At 40.9% G+C, this 20,489-nt stretch overlaps 1 protein-coding gene across 1 annotated transcript; it reads right to left on the bottom strand.

Moving 5' to 3' along the window:
- Window positions 1-164: 164 nt before the first annotated feature.
- Window positions 165-7,333, bottom strand: phf6 (PHD finger protein 6). Its single transcript, XM_021583467.3, has 11 exons — window positions 7,154-7,333; window positions 5,276-5,474; window positions 3,771-3,875; window positions 3,433-3,566; window positions 3,297-3,343; window positions 2,980-3,146; window positions 2,760-2,900; window positions 2,426-2,530; window positions 1,966-2,099; window positions 1,572-1,710; window positions 165-1,461 (listed from the first exon to the last, which is right to left on the bottom strand). Exons 2-10 carry the CDS (start codon window positions 5,405-5,407, stop codon window positions 1,572-1,574), a joined length of 1,104 nt encoding a protein of 367 aa, XP_021439142.1. The 5' UTR covers window positions 5,408-5,474; window positions 7,154-7,333; the 3' UTR covers window positions 165-1,461.
- Window positions 7,334-20,489: the final 13,156 nt, after the last annotated feature.

Below are 20,489 nucleotides of genomic sequence, written 5' to 3'. Positions count from 1 at the left end.
ATGGCAACGTCAATTACCAAGCAGTTTCTTCAAACCATGCACCTGTAATGTAGCATTCTAGCTACCCAATTGATCAATATGTTGTTGATCAACATGCCCATTCTAAATCAACAGTACCGTTTTAAATATAAATGCTCAAAACAAATAATACATTTTCAACCTGCTTTTCTGTGCAGCGGACTGTATTCCGTTTTTATTGCCAACAATAAACTTACTTCAAACGATATATAGCCTGGATAGGGATCCAGGTTGAACTAAACACAGACTACCATTTAGACATCTAGCCGGTTGAACCCAGAATACGTTGTTGACTGGGGTAGTGCTGAAGGGCCTTCTTGCTCTGGTCAACATCCAGGTATCTGTGACATTCTTCATCCTATTAACTGACCATAACAAAACTCCTCCAATCCCAAAGCGTCCATCAACAACCACTATTGATCTGGCAGTTTAAAAGTTAAAAAAAAAAAAAATCATATTTGGAAGCTTTCGAAATAACATGTCTGGTACAATATTCAAATCATTTAAAGGAAAAAGGAATACTGCCACCTTCTGGACAACATCAAAATGTTTTTTTCTTGGTTTCTTATGTTGGACAAAAACATTTCAGCAGTATAATAAGTGTAATACAAAATGTATATTGTAGCCTGTAATTGCAACCCTTCACAAATATAATTGTGGATGCTGAGAAAATGAGAATAGCACAAAAACTTAAGTCAATATTATGTCCTTATAAAGAAGTCTGCATGGGCATGTTGGAGCAACACAGAACATTAATAAACTATCTAAAGTGCTGCATGCTAGCAGATGAACTTTAATCCTGATTGACTAGAAAAGAAAGCCACAAATATTCAATAGTATTCATGATTATGATACAGTTGTCAAACAATACACTTTTTTTTTAGAGAAGTAAAAAAGGAATTTCTTGAGAGAAGATTACAGCTACAACAAAGTAAATCAAATTCCATGATTAGGAAGAGACTGGGGGGAAAAATCTACAATATTACAAGGCAGCCTCCTTGAAGAAGAGCTAGAGGAAGAATAATATTGTTTGTATAGGACTAGAATGCTGTGGGGCACATGGGAAGCAAGATACAATGAATGTTGATAACTTTGTTGAGTCATGTCTTCTTTAAGAGCAATACAACATGTATTACAGGGAGACCACAACTCTCATGCTTCGTCTTTCACCCAGCAGCAGTGTTTTGCTCTTTGTACTCCAGTCCCTCCGTGCCATTTCTCATCCATGAAACTTAACAATGCCAAAGAGGTTTGTGAAGAAGCCAGGTGCTGACATGTTCACATCTGGCAGGGGTGTGTGTGTGTCTGATGTTTGAAGAAACTGAAATGGTGAATGAGGGGGCTGGCAGTGGCCCCCTACTTTAGGAGAAGAACTCAATAGAAAAATATCTTTGCTCCATCTTGGATATCCCCTCTTCTTATCCTGCAATCCTTAACCATCACCTGTGAAGGGAGTTCATTGACATCAGCCGTATACCAAATACTTGACAGCTGCTGACCTATTGGTACTTATTCATCACCATTTGATCCAGGCAGGTGTGACAGTGCCATACCTAGTTGCCATTGATTTGTGGCGGAGGCAGAGGTAGTGTTCCCCCGTGATCAATGGCCGCCCTCTCTCTGTTGCGACTCTCCCTCTCCTCATCCTCCTCATCCCGCTCCTCATTCCCACTGTGATTCTTACAGTACAGCCTGGAGAAGAGACAATGGTGTAATGTCAACTTATATCTTTACGAAGGTTACATAAAATTACAGACAGGACAGGAATATTAACTTGAGGATTATTATTGAGGTCTGTCAGGACCAAATAAATTATACTTTATTTAAGTAGTTGCAATGTAATTAATCACCAACAGCAAACTAAGTGTTTATTTTATGAACCAGAAGAAAACTATCCATAGGTGAGGACTTGACACCTGAAAATGAGAAAGCAGAGGGGGATCTCACTTGTAGATGCCACGAGCCATGTTCTCTATGTACTTGGCCTTGTCCTGCAGGCCGCAGTGATAATGATAGGTCTTCACACAGGCTTTGATCTCACAGCCAATAGTGGCTCCCAACTGGGTACACAGGGTACATTTCTGGAAGAGACCATCAATATACATTTCCATTTTGTAATTTAGCAGACGCTCTTATCTAGAGCAACTTAGTCAGTGCATTCAACTAAGGATCCATAGAACTATAATACTTATTTAATAGGATCTCTATGGGTATATCAATCTGATTGGTAATACAACAGCAGGTCTCTGATATAGCATTGGCGACTTTCAAGGATCTTCCCCCATATTCAGTAGAAATGCATTAAAATTCTCTGCAAATAAAATGTTATTAGTTGCTAGTGCTAGTAAGCTACTTGTCCCACTGAGCAACCCTTGCGTCTTCACAGTGCTATCTGCAAGGTTCTCACCATTCTCTTCCCCCTCTTGATTTCCTGAATGACTGTTTTGATGTCAAAGTTCCCAAATTCAGCCCGTGAGGAGGTAGTGAGTTGGACGGTTCCCGATGAGAACAGCTGCCAGGTAGGAGTGACGACCAGGTCAGATGACAAACAGGGCAAATCAGAGTATAACAGAAAATACCTTTAAAATGGATTGTGCCTTTCCAATCCATACATCTTCCAGAAAGTAATGCTTGGACAAACAATAGTATATAGACCATCTTCAGCAGAAAATTCATTTTTTCTGATGAACAATGATTGTTACTGCTTAGTACAGACTGACAAGTGATGAGATCATTCTTACCATGCACTTGTAATGTGCAGCAACCTTTTTTGCATTATCTGCATGTAACACACCCCGCATCTCGTTCTCCTCCTCTCCGGAGTGGCAGAAGCCACAGCGCTGGCCACCATCCCCAGAGCCCCTCAGAGGGGACCTGTCCCTCTGAAAGACAGACACACACCTCAGGATACATGTTCAGGGCAAATGTTTTGTGTGTGTGTGTGTGTGTGTGTGGTCTTACATGCGAGGAGCTCTCATCATCTACACCTTGAGAGGAGGTCGAGCGTGTGTCCTCTGATTGGCCACGGGATCCAACTTTGATTCGCTCTTTCTCTAATCTCCCACGCCCCCTACTCCTTGGAGGGGAGGAGTCTGAGTCATTGGCAACACCTCCTTGTTCCTGTTCATCTGAAAAATATCAAATTGGATACATCAATACACCGGCAATTCACCCTCAACAGCCGTATAGAGAGTTAATCCCCGTGTTCTACTTTAAAAGTGTCAAAAGAAAAGCCATCCCTTGTGTGCTGAGCATCACATAGAAGATAAGTTAGATACCTTCACTGGCATCCTGGGAGGCATCCCGGTGTTTGCGACAATACACACTACATCCAAAGACAGAAATATTAGGATCATTTTTAACAGAAATGTCAAGCTAAATGTTTTAATAAGGTTATGTACACAGGGCACTTACAGGTAGCTCCCTTGTGAGGGATTCTCTTTGACCTGGGCCTTGTCCCATACTGCGCAGTAGTAGTGATACGTCCGCCGGCATGTCTTCACATCACAGCCAACAGTGGCACCAGGCCGATGGCAGGACCAACACATCTGAAGGGGAGAAGAACCAGACCTCCCATCTCACTAGCTGAACCTGGCAACTCACCGTGGTATGAGTCCTAAAAGGCACACCATTCCCTATATCGTGCACTAGTTGACCAGACTTGCCGTAGTGCACTAATAGGGATTAGGGTGCCATCTAGAACACATTCCAAATGTGAGGACATGCGGGAATATCTTGCCATGGAGACTCACAAGTTTATTCCCCCTCTTGATCTCCTTTCTCACGTCCTGGACAGAAAACCCTCCGATGTTCTCGTTGCAGTCTGAGTGAGATGTAACCAGGGCGGAGGAGAAAAGCTGCACAGGGCAATGACAAAATCATTCAACAGAATACTTGGACAACACACGCAATAACTATGTAATAACTACGCTGACTGAAGACGGGATGGCTGGGTATTCATGAAGTCGAGTCCGTTTCAGTGGTGACATGGACTCGTAATGTGATGAAACTTTTTGCTCCTTGCTGAAACAAGCAAGTTGTAGTTGCAATGAGTCTTCGGTTGCCTAGGCAACATCACCCTCCCTGCAGCAGCAGCAGCACACATAGAAATATCATTAATAGAACAGGCTTGGAATCGCTAACCCTGGCAATTTGACTGGTAAACTCATGGGTACGCTCACAATGGCTGTCTGGTATTTATATATAAATGCCATGGTAATGTAATATGTTCATTCAAATTATGTTAACTGATGTGGCTCATTTTTGTAATTACAGCACTTACTGATTGGTACTTCCTGTTTTGCTCCTTGCAATGGCTGCCAGTCCAACCATTATGCCATCATTGACTTGAATGGGGACGCCTGTTCTATTCATTATATTTCTATGGCAGCACATGCAGTCAGGAGAGGAGAGAATGGGAGTCTTTTTTTGGGGGGGCCAATTTCCATCAACCAAAATTCCATGACCGTCAAAGCCCTAAGAAGAATAAGGTTTCACAACTGAGACACAATGAGAGTCCCTGCTAATCGGAATAATAAGCTACAATACAGAAACATATATGATTGTAGGGCCGGGATGATACCAGTATTGCAATATCTTTTCCATGGCAAAAATGAAAACACGAATCAGACCATACTGTTTTGTCCTGATAAAAACCCGCTGTACGTCAAATATTGTGTGCTGTAGCTTGGAAAATAAACAGGTGTAACTCTGGATGACAACAATGTTTGTTTCCAACATTAGGCTGGTTTTCCTAAAGAAGTTCAATCCGCTTCGAGTTTAGTTTCCTTGCCACGATAATAATGAGTATCGTGATACTGGTATCATCCCGGCCTTATATGATTGCTTTTGTAACAGTATTGCTTACATCCCTCTCCTTGCCCCATCCTGGGCTCAAACCAGGGACACTCTGAACACAATGACAACTGACACCCACAAAGCATCGTAACCAGTCACTCCAAAGCCAGGTCCCTTGCAGAGCAAGCGAAACAACTACTGAAAGGTCTCAGAGCGAGTGACGTCACTGATAACAAGCTAGCCATTTCACATCGGCTACACCTACAGTGTCTCAAAACTCAGTGGTTCACAATGATCTGTTTTTTAACCTGGAACATGGATATCAATACTGTCATATTGTGGAGTGACACTTAAATATGGTTTTATATGATAGTTAAATTGGTTGGCATTGAGAAACCCTAATGGATGGCCAATGCATACAGTAGTCAGTGCTATACCGCCGACCGGGGGATCTTCTCACCATGCACTTATGGTGGGCTGCCACCTTCTGGTTGTCTGACACTAGCAGCTGTCCACACTCCTTGTCCCGGTTCGTCCTGCAGAAGGCACATTTTCGCAGCTTTGCTGCTGCTCCCTTCCTCTGTGCCGACATGGTCGGTCTCTCTCACAAACTCTCTCGTCGTCTCCTGTATCGTCTCTGTAACAGTCAGTGAGCTCTTCTGTTCGTGAGAGGGACAGAAAGAATGAGAGGTAATCACTTGATAGCAGCATCAAGTTGACCTTGTTAGTAAACCTCACTAGATACTATAGATTAAACTAGACAGGTAAGGTACAGGTTTATTGCTGTCAGTGAATAATTTGTAAAAAAATTCAATTTTATTCAAATGTAACCTTTATTTTACTAGGCAAGACAGTTAAGAACAAATGTTTATTTGCAGTGATGACCTACTGGGGAACTGCCTTGTCCATGGGCAGAACAACATATTTTTACCTTGTCAGCTCAGAGATTCAATTCAGCAACCTTTCAGTTACTGGCCTTAATGCTCTAACCACTAGGCTCCCTGCCAGAAAATGATATCTGAAGTTATTAAAAAAACTGTTAAGGCCCTCCAAGTTCCTAAAATCTAGACCTACATATGAAACCATACCGTTGCTGGAGGTTGCGTACTGTGTTTCATGGATACATTGCTAACATGTTGTGTAATCATCAGTGAAACAAAAGGTGAATTTGATTGAGACTTGGAGACTAATAAAGTAGGGGTGGGCCTGTGGAACATTTCTCCTGTTTTTGGGATGTTAAGCCTCTCGGCTACTGCCAATTCCATTGTTGGTGTAGGTGTGGTGTATCTGTGTGTACATGCATGTGTTGGAAGAACAGAAAAGTCAAGTAAATTGTTGAAAGACGGTAGAATACATTTTATGATCTAGAAGTGTAGAGGACAAAACCTACAATATTGTCAAATCAACAATAATCTATTAAACATAAATTACAATAACTCATAGAATTCATTAGGTTAAGATATAATATTTTAATAGGAAATGGAGACATTACATACAAACACTGAAAAGTGAGAGGCCCTGATCACAAAAATCTGAAATACACCATAAAAATTAAAGGTAAAAGTTGTATTTCACAGTAACATTTAATCTCTACAACCTCATGTTCTCCTAATAACGAAACTGAGTGTTTTTAATCACAATGGCATGCACCGCAACGCCTTGGTTTTAAACACAGCTGCCATGATAGCTCAGGAAGAGGATCTCACAGCGACGGGCGGCAACAACGCAGCACAACGTGCATGCTCACCAGCCAAGTAAACAACGAAGGATATATAGCTACTAAACTATCAATGAAATCTTCAAGAATTACACACGAAACACAGTGACAGGTAGTGCTACGAACAGTTTAGATTAATGATCGGGTTGGTCTGTGTTTTTTGGGGGGGAACATCGCGAACACAATCTTGTCAAAATACTATTTATTTCAGTGTAAGTTTTGAAATAGAAAAGGGGTGTGTGTGCCTCTTCCAAACTGTATAAGAACACTACTATTTGGGTACACTGCTCATCGAAAGACGAACACTGTAGGCCCTCGTCGTAGGACAGAAAGGCCCGAACCAGTAAAACAAAGATAGTCCTTTCATTTGTGATCATACCTAACCTTTTAAACATACTTTATTCTAGTATATTTCTGTTCAGGGTGTAGAGGCGCGGGTAGGTTTTGAGTGCTTTCTACGCAGAGCGCCATACGTGATGTATTCACATTCAGCAGTGAACACGGACTTCAGCGAGCTTGTCCGTCAGCAATTCCCATCGACCTAAAACCTAACAATAGTTACCTGATAAAAAAAGACCGATCATTCCTTTAGTACAGTGCCGAAAGATATTTAGATCTTACCAGTCTCTGTGGGATTTTGTCACGTTGCTGTGCTGGATAGAAGGGGTGAAAGTGTGTTCAAGAGTGTGTGTGTGTAGTTTCCCCCTTTTTTTAATCAGTGATCGCTTGTGTTAGGTTTCAGCACTGCGTAGCATTCGAGTGACGTTGCGCACTGCAAAAAAAAAAAACTTAAACACGCCCCCACGCTATGCACGCACATTTTCCCCCTGAAAATTATGTACCAAGCACTGATGCCATTGAACAAATAAGGGAGTGGTCGAAATGTACACCATTGTTACACGGAGAAAAATGGGGGAGGGTCATGCATTTTCAATTTCAGTCAGGGGGAACATCTGTACAGGGGGAGGGTTTATAATTGTTTTATTTAGTCCAGGGGAGGGTCATGTAATTTGCAATCAATTAACGAACCTGGTTTGTGGTAATCTAAGAGCTGGCCATAGGTTCAGCGGTGTCTTCGAAATATTTTTGCTATTTCCACAATTAAAAATTATCTGCGCAGCGCTGGCGCGAAAGGGCCGGGTTTTGATGAATAAACCAGTTGTGGGTGTGTAGAGGCTTGGCCCCTCACTGGTTAATCAGAACGTGCTCCATGAATATAAATGTTGTGTTTTTATTTGGCCCCCCAAGTTCTCTTTGCAATTTTTTTTTATAATTGTATTTTTTATTTGACATAGACTAAAAACACCAGGAAATCAGCTACAAGTGATTTTAATTTGAGAAATCTGTTCCCAAGTATTCCCACGCTTAATAGAGAAATGTGATCATAATTATGTTCCAGCCCCCCGACCATCCACACCAAAACAATCATCCCACGCCTGCATCTAGTTGACAATCCCTACTTCAAGTTGTGTATTTATGGTATTTTATGTATTGCTTTGGAATCAACTTCAATGTTGGTCCGTTATAGTTTGTTAAAGACCTTACAGAAACAAAATATCAACATGTAGATCCATCCCATCTTTGCTAAACACAGTACCAGTCAAAAGTTTGGACATACCTACTCATTCAAGGGTTTTTCTTTATTTTTACTATTTTCTACATTGTAGAATAATCGATAAGACATCAAAACTATGAAATAACACATATGGAATAAAGTAGTAACCCAAAAAGTGTTGGGGAAAAATCTAAACATATTTTATATTTGAGATTCTTCAAAGTAGCCACCATTTGCCTTGATGACAGCTTTGCACACGCTTGGCATTCTCTCAACCAGCTTCACCTGTAATGCTTTTCCAACAGTCTTGAAGGAGTTCCCACATATGCTGAGCACTTGTTGGCTACATTTCCTTCACTCTGCGGTCCAACTCATCCCAAACCATCTCAATTGGATTGAAGTCGGGTGATTGTGGAGGCCAGGTAATCTGATGCAGCACTCCATCACTCTACTTCTTGGTCAAATAGCCCTTACACAGCCTGGAGGTTTTGGATCATTGTCCTGTTGAAAAACAAATGATAGTCCCACTAAGCGCAAATCAGATGGGATGGCGTATCACTGCAGAATGCTGTGGTAGCCATACTGGGTAAGTGTAACTTGAATTCTAAATAAATCACAGACGGTGTCACCAGCAAAGCACCCCAACACCATCACATCTCCTCCTCCATGCTTCAAGGTGGGAACCACACATTCGGAGATTATCTGTTCACCTACTTTGCGTCTCACAAAGACATGGCTGTTGGCACCAAAAATCTCAAATTTGGACTCATCAGACCAAAGGACAGATTTCCACTGGTCTAATATCCATTGCTCATGTTTCTTTGCCCAAGCATGTCTCCTCTTCTATTGGTGTACTTTAGTAGTGGTTTCTTTGCAGCAATTTGACCATGAAGGCCTGTTCACGCAGTCTCCTCTGCGTGAACAGAGGATGTTGAGATGTGTCTGTTACTTGAACTCTGTGAAGTATTTATTTGGGCTGCAATTTCTGAGGCTGGTAACTCTAATGAACTGATCCTCTGCAGCAGAGGTAACTCTGGGTCTTCTTTTCCTGTGGCGGTCCTCATGAGAGCTAGTTTCATCATAGCGCTTGATGGTTTTTGCGACTGCACTTGAAGAAACTTTCAAAGTCTTTACATTTTCTTACATGTTTACATGTCTTAAAAGTTAATTTGTGGAATTTCTTTCCTTCTTAATGCGTTTGAGCCAATCAGTTGTGTTGTGACAAGGTAGAAGTGGTATACAGAAGATAGCCCTATCTGGTAAAAGACCAAGTCCATATTATGGCAAGAACAGCTCAAATAAGCAAAGTAAAACTACAGTCGATCATTAATTTAAAACCTCTGCAGGATCGGTGTCCCCTCTGCAGGACGGTTGAGCTAACGTAGGCTAATGTGATTAGCATGAGGTTGTAAGTAACAAGAACATTTCCCAGGACATGATATGGGCAGAAAGCTTAAATTCTTGTTAATCTAATTGCACTGTCCAATTTACAGAAGCTATTACAGTGAAAAAATACCATGCTATTGTTTAAGGAGAGTGCACAGTTATGAACTTGAAAATATATTAATAAACCAATTAGGCACATTTGGGCAGTCTTGATACAAAATTTGGAACAGATATGCAATGGTTCATTGAATCAGTCTAAAACGTTGCACATACAATGCTGCCATCTAGTGGCCAAAATCTAAATTGCGCCTGGCCTTGCATTTCAAATATGACGAAAAAAACAAAAAAAGTGCATGTTTTTTTATTTGTATTATCTTTAATGTGTTATATTATCCTACATTAATTTTACATTTCCACAAACTTCAAAGTTTTTCCTTTTAAATGGTATCAAGAATATGCATATACAGATTCAGAGCTACAGGCTGTTAGATTTTGGTCATTTTAGGTGATTTTTTTTTTAAAAGTGTGGTGTTATATTATCCTATTTTACATTTTCACAAACTTCACAGTTTTTCCTTTCAAATGGTATCAAGAATATGCTTCAGATCCAGGCTGTTAGATTTGGATCATTTCAGGTGATTTTTTTTTTTTTAAGTGTCCTATCCTTATTTTTGATTTAACTAGGCAAGTCAGTTAAGAACAAATTCTTATTTTTAATGACTGCCTAGGAACAGTGAGTTAACTGCCTGTTCAGGGGCAGAACGATAGATTTGTACCTTGTCAGCTCAGGGATTTGAACTTGCAACCTTCTGGTTACTAGTCCAACACTCTAACCACTAGGCTACCCTGCTGCCCCAACAAGGCACACCTGTTAATTTTAATGCATTCCAGGTTAGCATGAGGTTAGCATAAAACTTTTAGAGAAAGACTGTCTCGTTTTGTCCTCTTTTCTCTCTGTTCTATTTTACTGGAAGCGAAGCACCTCATGAAGCTGGTTGAGAGAATGCCAAGAGTGTGCAAAGCTGTCATCAAGGCAAAGGGTGGCTACTTTGAAGTATCAAATTCATCAATCAAATTGTTTTATAAAGCCCTTTTTACATCAGCTGATGTCACAAAGTGTTATACAGAAACCCAGCCTAAAACCCCAAACAGCAAGCAATGCAGATGTAGAAGCACAGTGGCTAGGAAAAACTCCATAGAAAGGCAGAAACCTAGGAAGAAACCTAGAGAGGAACCAGGCTCTGAGGGGTGGCCAGTCCTCTTCTGGCTGTGCCGGGTGGAGATTATAACAGTGCATGGCCAAGATGTTCAAGCGTTTATAGATGACCAGCAGGGTCAATTAATAATAATAATCACAGTGGTTGTAGAAGGTGCAACAGGTCAGCAACTCAAGGGTAAATGTCATTTGGCTTTTCATAGCAGAGCATTCAGAGTTAGCGACAGCAGGTGCGGTAGAGAGAGAGAGAGAGAGTTGAAAACAGCAGTTCCGGGACAAGGTAGCACGCCTGGTGAACAGGTCAGGGTTCCATAGCCGCAGGCAGAACAGTTGAAACTCGAGCAGCAGCATGACCAGTTGGACTGGTGACAGCAAGGAGTCATCAGGCCAGGTAGTCCTGAGGCATGGTCCCAGGGCTCAGGTCCTCCAGGAGGAGAGGGAGAGAATTAGAGGGAGCATACTTACATTTACACAGAACAACAGATAAGACAAGAGAAATACTCCAGACATAACAGACTGACCCTAGCTCCCGACACATAAACTATTGCAGCATAAATACTGGAGGCTGAGACAGGAGAGGTCGGGAGACATTGTGGCCCCGTCTAACAATACCCCCGGACAGGGCCAACCAGGAAGGATATAACCCCACCCACTTTGCCAACACACAGCCCCCACACCACTAGAGTGATATCTTCAAACCACCAATTTACTACCCTGTGACAAGGCTGAGTATAGCCCACGGAGATCTCCCCCACGGCACGAACCCGAGGGGGGCGCCAAACCCAATCTCAAAAAGAAAATATAGTTTGATTTGTTTAACACTTTTTTGGTTACTACATGATTCCATATGTGTTATTTCATAGTTTTGATGTGTTCTCTATTATTCTACAATGTAGAAAATAGTTCAAATAAAGAAAAATCCTGGAATGGGTCCAAACTTTTGACTGGTACTGTATGTTAACTTGAACTTGTTTGCATTCAGCATTGTTCTAAGTAATTGCATGGCTTCAATGTGGAAATATATACATAGCATTCATACTGATATAAGGGCTAGACCTATTGTAAATTGCATTATAGCTGAGCATGAACATGCCAAACCTTGTCAATAAGCATTGTCATTATTGATAAGGCCTACAAAAAGAGTGAATCATTTGAATCAAATTCTAAACAAAACAACAACTAGGCTATGTCTAAACACAGTTACAGGCACCAGCATTTCTCCCTGTGGGCATCTAGTATTAAAACAACACAGAGGATTTTAAGCATGGCTAAAATAGTGTAGGCCTGCCTACAATACATACTGTAGATAAAAAGGGAATGCCAGCTCACTGTTTTGCTCCTCTAAAACTTGATCATTAATAAAGCTTCGATGATTAAGATTTATTTCCAAGCTGTCTCAAGAGCCAAACCCTTTTGTCGATGGTCTTGAATAGCCTATACTTGATTTTATTGGGCAGGACAAAAAGAAAACAGCCTTCATTGAGAAGAGGGGAGGCTATGCTTGGTTTTTAATCAAATAAAACTAAATGGGAAAAAAACATGCATTTTTTTATGTTTCTAAATACGAAGTATACAGGCTCCAAAAGCACAATATTATTGTTCCATGTGCATATGCTAGTGTGCGTCATGGCTGGATAGGCTGCGTTTCCGCTGTCAAAATTAATGCCATAACCAACCATGTTACCGCTAAAACCAGCTTTTGGTTGGTTTTAAATATCCCTACCAGCGCTGCCTGAAAATAGCACTTTGGAAAATGTTTTTAAGGACACATCTCAAATATACTGAACAACAAAAATAAACGCAAGTATTTTACTCGCTAATCTCCTACCCCACATTATGATAATCAAAGCAACTGTTTGACTGTGGTCAAATAGTTTTTTGTGTAGTGTGTCAAGTTTTTACCCCCCTTTGAAATGTAGAATTACATTTATTGTGTTAGTGTTTTGAGAAGTGCAGCCTAAACCTTGTAAATTACGATTACATAATGAGGAGCTTCTTGTTTGGAGTCCCTCTTGCAAACAACGCATAGGCTACTGGCACTGTTACATAAATAATTGTCATTACTAGAGGCTATATTATACTTAACAAAAATATAAACGCAACATGTAAAGTGTTGGTCCCATGTTTCATGAGCTGAAATGAAAGATCCCAGAAATGTTCCATGTGCACAAAAAGCTTATTTCTCTCAAATTGTGTGCACAAATTTGTTTACATCCCTGTTAGTGAGCATTTCTCATTTGCCAAGATAATCCATCCACCTGACAGGTATGGCATATCAAGAAGCTGATTAAACAGCATGATCATCACACAGGTGCACCTTGTGCTAGGCCTTTAAAAGGCCACTCTAAAATGTGCAGTTTTGTCACACAACAAACACAATGCCACAATACTGCAAGAACGTCCAGCAGAGCTGTTGCCAGAGAATTGAATGCTCATTTCTCTACCATAAGCAGTACGTCCAACCGGCCTCACAACCGCAGGCCACGTGTAATCACGCCAGCCCAGGACATCCACATCCATCTTCTTCACCTGCGGGATTGTCTGAGACTAGCCATCTGGACAGCTGAGGAAATTGAGGAGTATTTCTGTCTGTAATAAAGGCCTTTCGTGGGCATAAACTAATTCTGATTGGCTGGGCCTGGCTCCCCAGTGGGTGAGCCTGTGCCCTCCCAAGCTCACCCATGACAGCGCCCCTGCCCAATCATGTGAAATCCATAGTTTAGGGCCTAATTAATCTATTTCAATTGATTAATTTCCTTATATAACTGTAACTCAGTCAAATCCTTAAAATTGTTGCATACTGCCTTTATATTTTTGTTCAGTATATTTCCAACCTTCCTATCTGGGCGCAAGCGAGCTGAGACAGGTAAATTGCCCATCCTTGCGCAACAGTTTGAAAATAGCAGAGCGCTGACTTTACAGGTTGAAATTGCAAACAAACGGCCGTTTGACACTAGTGCAGCCTTATCGCCAACTGAAAATAGAGCCCTGAATGTCAAATTGCTCAGTGTTTGAGAATTAGTTACTTATTAAATCTCGATGTGTGCCCAATGCTGCCCCTCATCCATGATTCTCTGCTGGGCGTCCAATATCAAGTATGCCTAGTGTGGTCTCAATCAAATGATCCATAGCCTATACTATAGGCTATAGGTCTAGGTTATACCAAGAGCGTGCTCAGAAAAGCACAGAGCAAAGTTATTTTTTTAAGAAAATGTACTTCCTTCCCTTATATTTTGCACTGCTGAGATGGTGTATATTAAACACTGCTACACTGCATTACACACTGCAATGATAGGCTATCAGAAATATTGAGCCCTGGCCAAAAAAAGGCAATATCTGTGTGTGAGGACAATACCTACCTGTTCAGTTAGAGAGGGAGAGCACAAAGATGAGAAGGAGGACCTGAGGTAAACTTGCTACTGCTATAATTGATTTGAATAAAAAACAATATGTTTCATTGCCCATAATGAAGCTATTTATATGGCTCACAATAAGCCATATTTGAGTAATTTACATAACTTACGTTCAGTGGCGATTTTTAGCACGTAAATCTTGCTGGGGCAAATAAAAAATAATGCATGCCAGCAAAGCCACTACACAACACAACACAACACTAAATAATGCATTAATTGCACTACAATGGTGACAATCGGTGCCCACAAACTGTTAAGGCCTACATAAAGCTGTCCCAACAGTAGAGTCCCAACAGCAGTCCCAACACTTGATGTATTTCATGGCCTACCTTCAAACTCAGTGCCTCTTTGGTTGACATCATGGGAAAATCAAATGAAATCAGCCAAGACCTAAGAAAAACATTGTAGACCTCCACAAGTCTGGTTCATCCTTGGGAGCAATTTCCAAACACCTGAAGGTACCACGTTCATCTGTACAAACAGATACGCAAGTATAACCACTCAGACGTCATACAGCTCAGGAAGGAGACGCGTTCTGTCTCCTAGAGATGAAAATACTTTGGTGCGAAAAGTGCAAATCAATCCCAGAACAACAGCAAAGGACCTTGTGAAGATGCTGGAGGAAACCGGTACAAAAGTATCAACATCCACAGTAAAACGAGTCCTTTATCGACATAACCTGAAAGGCTGCTCAGCAAGGAAGAAGCCACTGCTCCAAAACCGCCAGACTACGGTTTGCAACTGCACATGGGGACAAAGATCGTACTTTTTGGAGAAATACAATACCCTAACCCTAACATGTATAATTAACTGAAACAAAGATAAAACGGTACCTGGCAGGGAGAGTAGAGTTAACAGAGATAACTGTAGAATGTATTGACAGTGCATAGTGGCTTTAGCCCTGTAGGAAAGAGAGTTGTATTCCAGAAAATATGTAATCAATACAATCTTTGATTCAAGAACGTAGTACCAACAGCTGTGTGTTATCTGACCAGCAGTGGACGGGCAAATTCTTCTTATTGAAGACTGGGTGGTTGTGGAGAAGTACTGATGTCATCATAAAACATCTATTTCGCTGAAATTACTGTCACATACTTCTGCTTTTTAGAGAGAGAAAAAAGTCACAACAATACCACAATACCATTTTGCAAAAACACCCACAGGGCAAAAACTGGTTGAATCAACATTGTTCCATGTAATTTCAACCCCTCAAAAATCTATGTTATGACATTGAATCAACGTGAAAAACTGATTGGATTTGCAATCCAATAGTGGAGTGGAGTGTGACTGTTTGAGGTTGTGGACAGGTGTCTTTTATACTGATAACAAGTTCAAACAGGTGCCATTAATACAGGTAACGAGTGGAGGACAGAGAAGCCTCTTAAAGAAGAAGTTACAGGTCTGAAAGAGACAGAAATCTTGTTTGTAGGTGACCAAATACTTATTTTCCACCATAATTTGCAAATAAATTCATTAAAAATCCTACAATGTGATTTTCTGGATTTTTTTTTCTTCTCATTTTGTCTGTCATAGTTGAAGTGTACCTATGATGAAAATTACAGGCCTCTCTCATCTTTAAGTGGGAGAACTTTGTCACGTTCTGACCATCGTTCGTGTGTGTTTTCCTTGTTTTAGTGTTGGTCAGGACGTGAGCTGGGTGGGCATTCTATGTTGTGTGTCTGGTTTGTCTGTTTCTGTGTTTGGCCTGATATGGTTCTCAATCAGAGGCAGGTGTTGGTCATTGTCTCTGATTGGGAACCATATTTAGGCAGCCATATTCTTTAGGTCTCTTGTGGATGATTGTTCCTGTCTTTGTGTTTGTGGCACCAGATAGGACTGTTTTGGTTTTTGGACTGTTTTGGTTTTTTCACATTTCTTGTTTTGTAGATTGTTGTATTTTCATCTTTATTAAAGATGTACAAAACTAACCACTTCTGGTTTCACCAGAAGAGAACCGTTACAAACTTTCACAATTGGTGGCTGACTAAATACTTTTTTTTTCCAACCTGGAAGCCAGCCACACAAATGTGTCGGAGGAAACACCGTACACCTAGCAACATGGTCAGCGTGCACTGCGCCGGGCCCGCCACAGGAGTCGCTAGTGCGTAATGAGACAAGGATATCCCTGCCGGCCAAACCCTGCCTAACCCGGACGACGCTGGGCCAATTGTGCGCCACCCCATGGGCCTCCCGGTCGTGTCCGGCTGCGACAGAGCCTGGGCTCGAACCCAGAATCTCTGGTGACACTGTGATGCAGTGCCTTAGACCACTGCGCCACCTGGGAGGCCCCACGTTTTTTAAAATAATATAATATTATTAAATATATTTTTTCAAAACTTTTTTTAAATTGAGAGACGAGCTTAAAGTTTTCTTTACTGACCATAATTTTCACTTGTCTGACCGCTTGCATGATTATGAGTTTCTCACACGACTGGCCTATCTGGGTGATGTTTTTTCTTGCCTGAATGATCTGAATCTATGATTAAAGGCACTCTCCGCAACTATATTCAATGTGCGGGACAAAATTGAGGCTATGATTAAGAAGTTGGAGCTCTTCTCTGTCTGCATTAACAAGGACAACACACAGGTCTTTCCATCATTGTATGATTTTTTGTTTGCAAATTAACTCAAGCTTACTGACAATGTCAAATGTGATATAGCGAAGCACCTGAGTGAGTTGGGTGTGCAATTACGCAGGTACTTTCCCAAAACAGATGACACAAACAACTGGATTCGTTATCCCTTTCATGCTCTGCCTCCAGTCCACTTACAGATATCTGAACAAGAGAGCCTCATCGAAATTACAACAAGCAGTTCTGTGAAAATAGAATTTAATCGGAAGCCACTGCCAGATTTCTGGATTGGGCTACGCACAGAGTTTACTGCCTTGACAAATCTCGCTGTTAAGACACTGATGCCTTTTGCAACCACTTACCTATGTGAGAGTGGATTCTTGGCCCTCACTAGCATGAAAACTAAATACAGGCACAGACTGTGTGTGGAAAATGATTTAAGACTGAGACTCTCTCCAATAAAACCCAACATTGCAGAGTTATGTGCATCCTTTCAAGCACACCCTTCTCATTAACCCGTGGTGAGTTATTCACAATTTTCGATGAACAAATAATGTTTTATATGAAAGTTGGTTAAGTATTGATTATTATAATATTATTATTTGTGCCCTGGTCCTATAAGAGCTCTTTGTCACGTCACGCGAGCCGGGTTGTGACAAAAACTCACACTCATTCTCATGTTTAATAAATGTATCGTATAGTGTGTGTGTGTCAAGCTTACAGTGCCTTGCGAAAGTATTCGGCCCCCTTGAACTTTGCGACCTTTTGCCACATTTCAGGCTTCAAACATAAAGATATAAAACTGTATTTTTTTGTGAAGAATCAACAACAAGTGGGACACAATCATGAAGTGGAATGACATTTATTGGATATTTCAAACTTTTTTAACAAATCAAAAACTGAAAAATTGGGCGTGCAAAATTATTCAGCCCCTTTACTTTCAGTGCAGCAAACTCTCTCCAGAAGTTCAGTGAGGATCTCTGAATGATCCAATGTTGACCTAAATGACTAATTATGATAAATACAATCCACCTGTGTGTAATCAAGTCTCCGTATAAATGCACCTGCACTGTGATAGTCTCAGAGGTCCGTTAAAAGCGCAGAGAGCATCATGAAGAACAAGGAACACACCAGGCAGGTCCGAGATACTGTTGTGAAGAAGTTTAAAGCTGGATTTGGATACAAAAAGATTTCCCAAGCTTTAAACATCCCAAGGAGCACTGTGCAAGCGATAATATTGAAATGGAAGGAGTATCAGACCACTGCAAATCTACCAAGTCCTGGCCGTCCCTCTAAACTTACAGCTCATACAAGAAGAAGACTGATCAGAGATGCAGCCAAGAGGCCCATGATCACTCTGGATGAACTGCAGAGATCTACAGCTGAGGTGGGAGTATCTGTCCATAGGACAACAATCAGTTGTATATTGCACAAATCTGGCCTTTATGGAAGAGTGGCAAGAAGAAAGCCATTTCTTAAAGATATCCATAAAAAGTGTTGTTTAAAGTTTGCCACAAGCCACTTGGGAGACACACCAAACATGTGGAAGAAGGTGCTCTGGTCAGATGAAACCAAAATTGAACTTTTTGGCAACAATGCAAAACGTTATGTTTGGCGTAAAAGCAACACAGCTGAACACACCATCCCCACTGTCAAACATGGTGGTGGCAGCATCGTGGTTTGGGCCTGCTTTTCTTCAGCAGGGACAGGGAAGATGGTTAAAATTGATGGGAAGATGGATGGAGCCAAATACAGGACCATTCTGGAAGAAAACCTGATGGAGTCTGCAAAAGACCTGAGACTGGGACGGAGATTTGTCTTCCAACAAGACAATGATCCAAAACATAAAGCAAAATCTACAATAGAATGGTTCAAAAATAAACATATCCAGGTGTTAGAATGGCCAAGTCAAAGTCCAGACCTGAATCCAATCGAGAATCTGTGGAAAGAACTGAAAACTGCTGTTCACAAATGCTCTCCATCCAACCTCACTGAGCTCAAGCTGTTTTGCAAGGAGGAATGGGAAAAAATTTCAGTCTCTCGATGTGCAAAACTGATAGAGACATACCCCAAGCGACTTACAGCTGTAATCGCAGCAAAAGGTGGCGCTACAAAGTATTAACTTAAGGGGGCTGAATAATTTTGCACGCCCAATTTTTCAGTTTTTGATTTGTTAAAAAAGTTTGAAATATCCAATAAATGTCGTTCCACTTCATGATTGTGTCCCACTTGTTGTTGATTCTTCACAAAAAATACAGTTTTATATCTTTATGTTTGAAGCCTGAAATGTGGCAAAAGGTCGCAAAGTTCAAGGGGGACGAATACTTTCGCAAGGCACTGTACAATGATGGCAAAAAACAACATTTGAGAGTACGCTGACCCTGGCACTAGATGGGGTATGCAGCTGGAGGTTGAATGTTTGAAGGGGTATGGGACTATGAAATGTTTAGGAACCTCAGATTTAGGCTATATATTGTTATTATTTCAAGGCTATAGCCTGCCATTATCAGGTATCAAGGTAAGACCCAGATGTAGACAGTGTCAAAGTAACAATGTTCATTACAGCACAGGGGCAAAGGTACAGGACGGCAGGCAGGCAGGCTCAGGGGCAGGCAGAGTGGTCAGGCGGATGGGTACAGGGCCAGGACGGGACGAGACGAGGAAAGAGAGACTGGGGAAAACCAGGGGCTGACACAAAAACGCTGGTTGGCTTGACAAAAAGACGAACTGACAACAGACAAACAGAGAACACAGGTATAAATACACAGGGGATAATGGGGAAGATGGCCGACACCTAGAGGGGGATGGAGACAATCACAAAGACAGGTGAAACAGATCAGGGTGTGACAGCCATTTAAGAAAGAAATTGTGAAGCATTTGTGACACGCTACAGGCTTGCAGGAGCGCTCAGCATTTCAACGCATATCACCAACATCACTTCAACTACATGCCTATACATTTTTCATTTAGGATGTATAAAATGACATTTAAAAAAATAATTACTTAGAATTAAGTAATAACTAAATTAACATTTTATTTTTAGGCTACACCTTTTTAATTCAATTTTAGAAACACAAGTTTGGCCATTGCATTGAGATATGCATGCCTAGTTTGTTAATTTAGCCTAGCAGATGCTCTTATATCCCCATGTGCTAATCAGTAAACAGAAATCTATTTTGTAACAACAATATCATGGAATAAAATAGAATCAATTAGAAAATGGACGTTTCCCAAATGAAAAAAATTTACAAGTTCATACAGGCCTACCCGATGATATGCGACTGCTGTGTTAAAATATGAATGGCTTTTTCTCCAATTCATTGATGATCAGATACTTCAATTGTAACTGGTTCTGTTGCGCTCCATTTTTCCAGTTCATAGACAACTTTAGCACTGTTCCAAACTTAGACTATCCTCTTTTTCAACAATTGCCTGTATAGAAATCAAAACCTCTCTGGTGCTGCAGCATGCATTAGTTGTCATGCATATTCTGTTGTGGTATTAAAATATTCTACTTGTCTCCAGTGATGTAAAATGATGTAGAATTGGATGAAATGCGTTTATAAAAGGCTTATTTTTTGGGGATCGCAAGTAAGATGATGGATTCATACAGTGCTTTTATTATAATGGAGATATTTTCACCCCTACCCTTGTCTGCAGTGGAATGTGAATCCACAATCTTATGGCTACTTGCCATGTAATGCTTACAAAACGAGGAACATTTTCTAAAACTGCATATCTAAAGGCCCTGGACTGTCCTAGGAGTTAGGGTAAAGTGTAGGCATGTTCTCTGCTATCCACTTTGTTTTAATTA

Source organism: Oncorhynchus mykiss, chromosome 25 (genome assembly GCF_057628025.1).
Source record: "Oncorhynchus mykiss isolate SJ-2025 chromosome 25, ASM5762802v1, whole genome shotgun sequence".
Taxonomy (NCBI): domain Eukaryota; kingdom Metazoa; phylum Chordata; class Actinopteri; order Salmoniformes; family Salmonidae; genus Oncorhynchus; species Oncorhynchus mykiss.
This window is presented reverse-complemented; position numbering and strand designations above follow the sequence as displayed.

Coding starts and splice junctions, on each gene's coding strand:
- phf6 (XM_021583467.3), bottom strand. CDS start 5,407: ATGTCGGCACAGAGGAAGGGAGCAGCAGCAAAGCTGCGAAAATGTGCC. Junction 2,531..2,759: donor CTGCACATTACAAGTGCATG/GTAAGAATGATC, acceptor CCTACCTGGCAG/CTGTTCTCATCGGGAACCGT. Junction 1,711..1,965: donor ATGGCTCGTGGCATCTACAA/GTGAGATCCCCC, acceptor TCTCTTCTCCAG/GCTGTACTGTAAGAATCACA.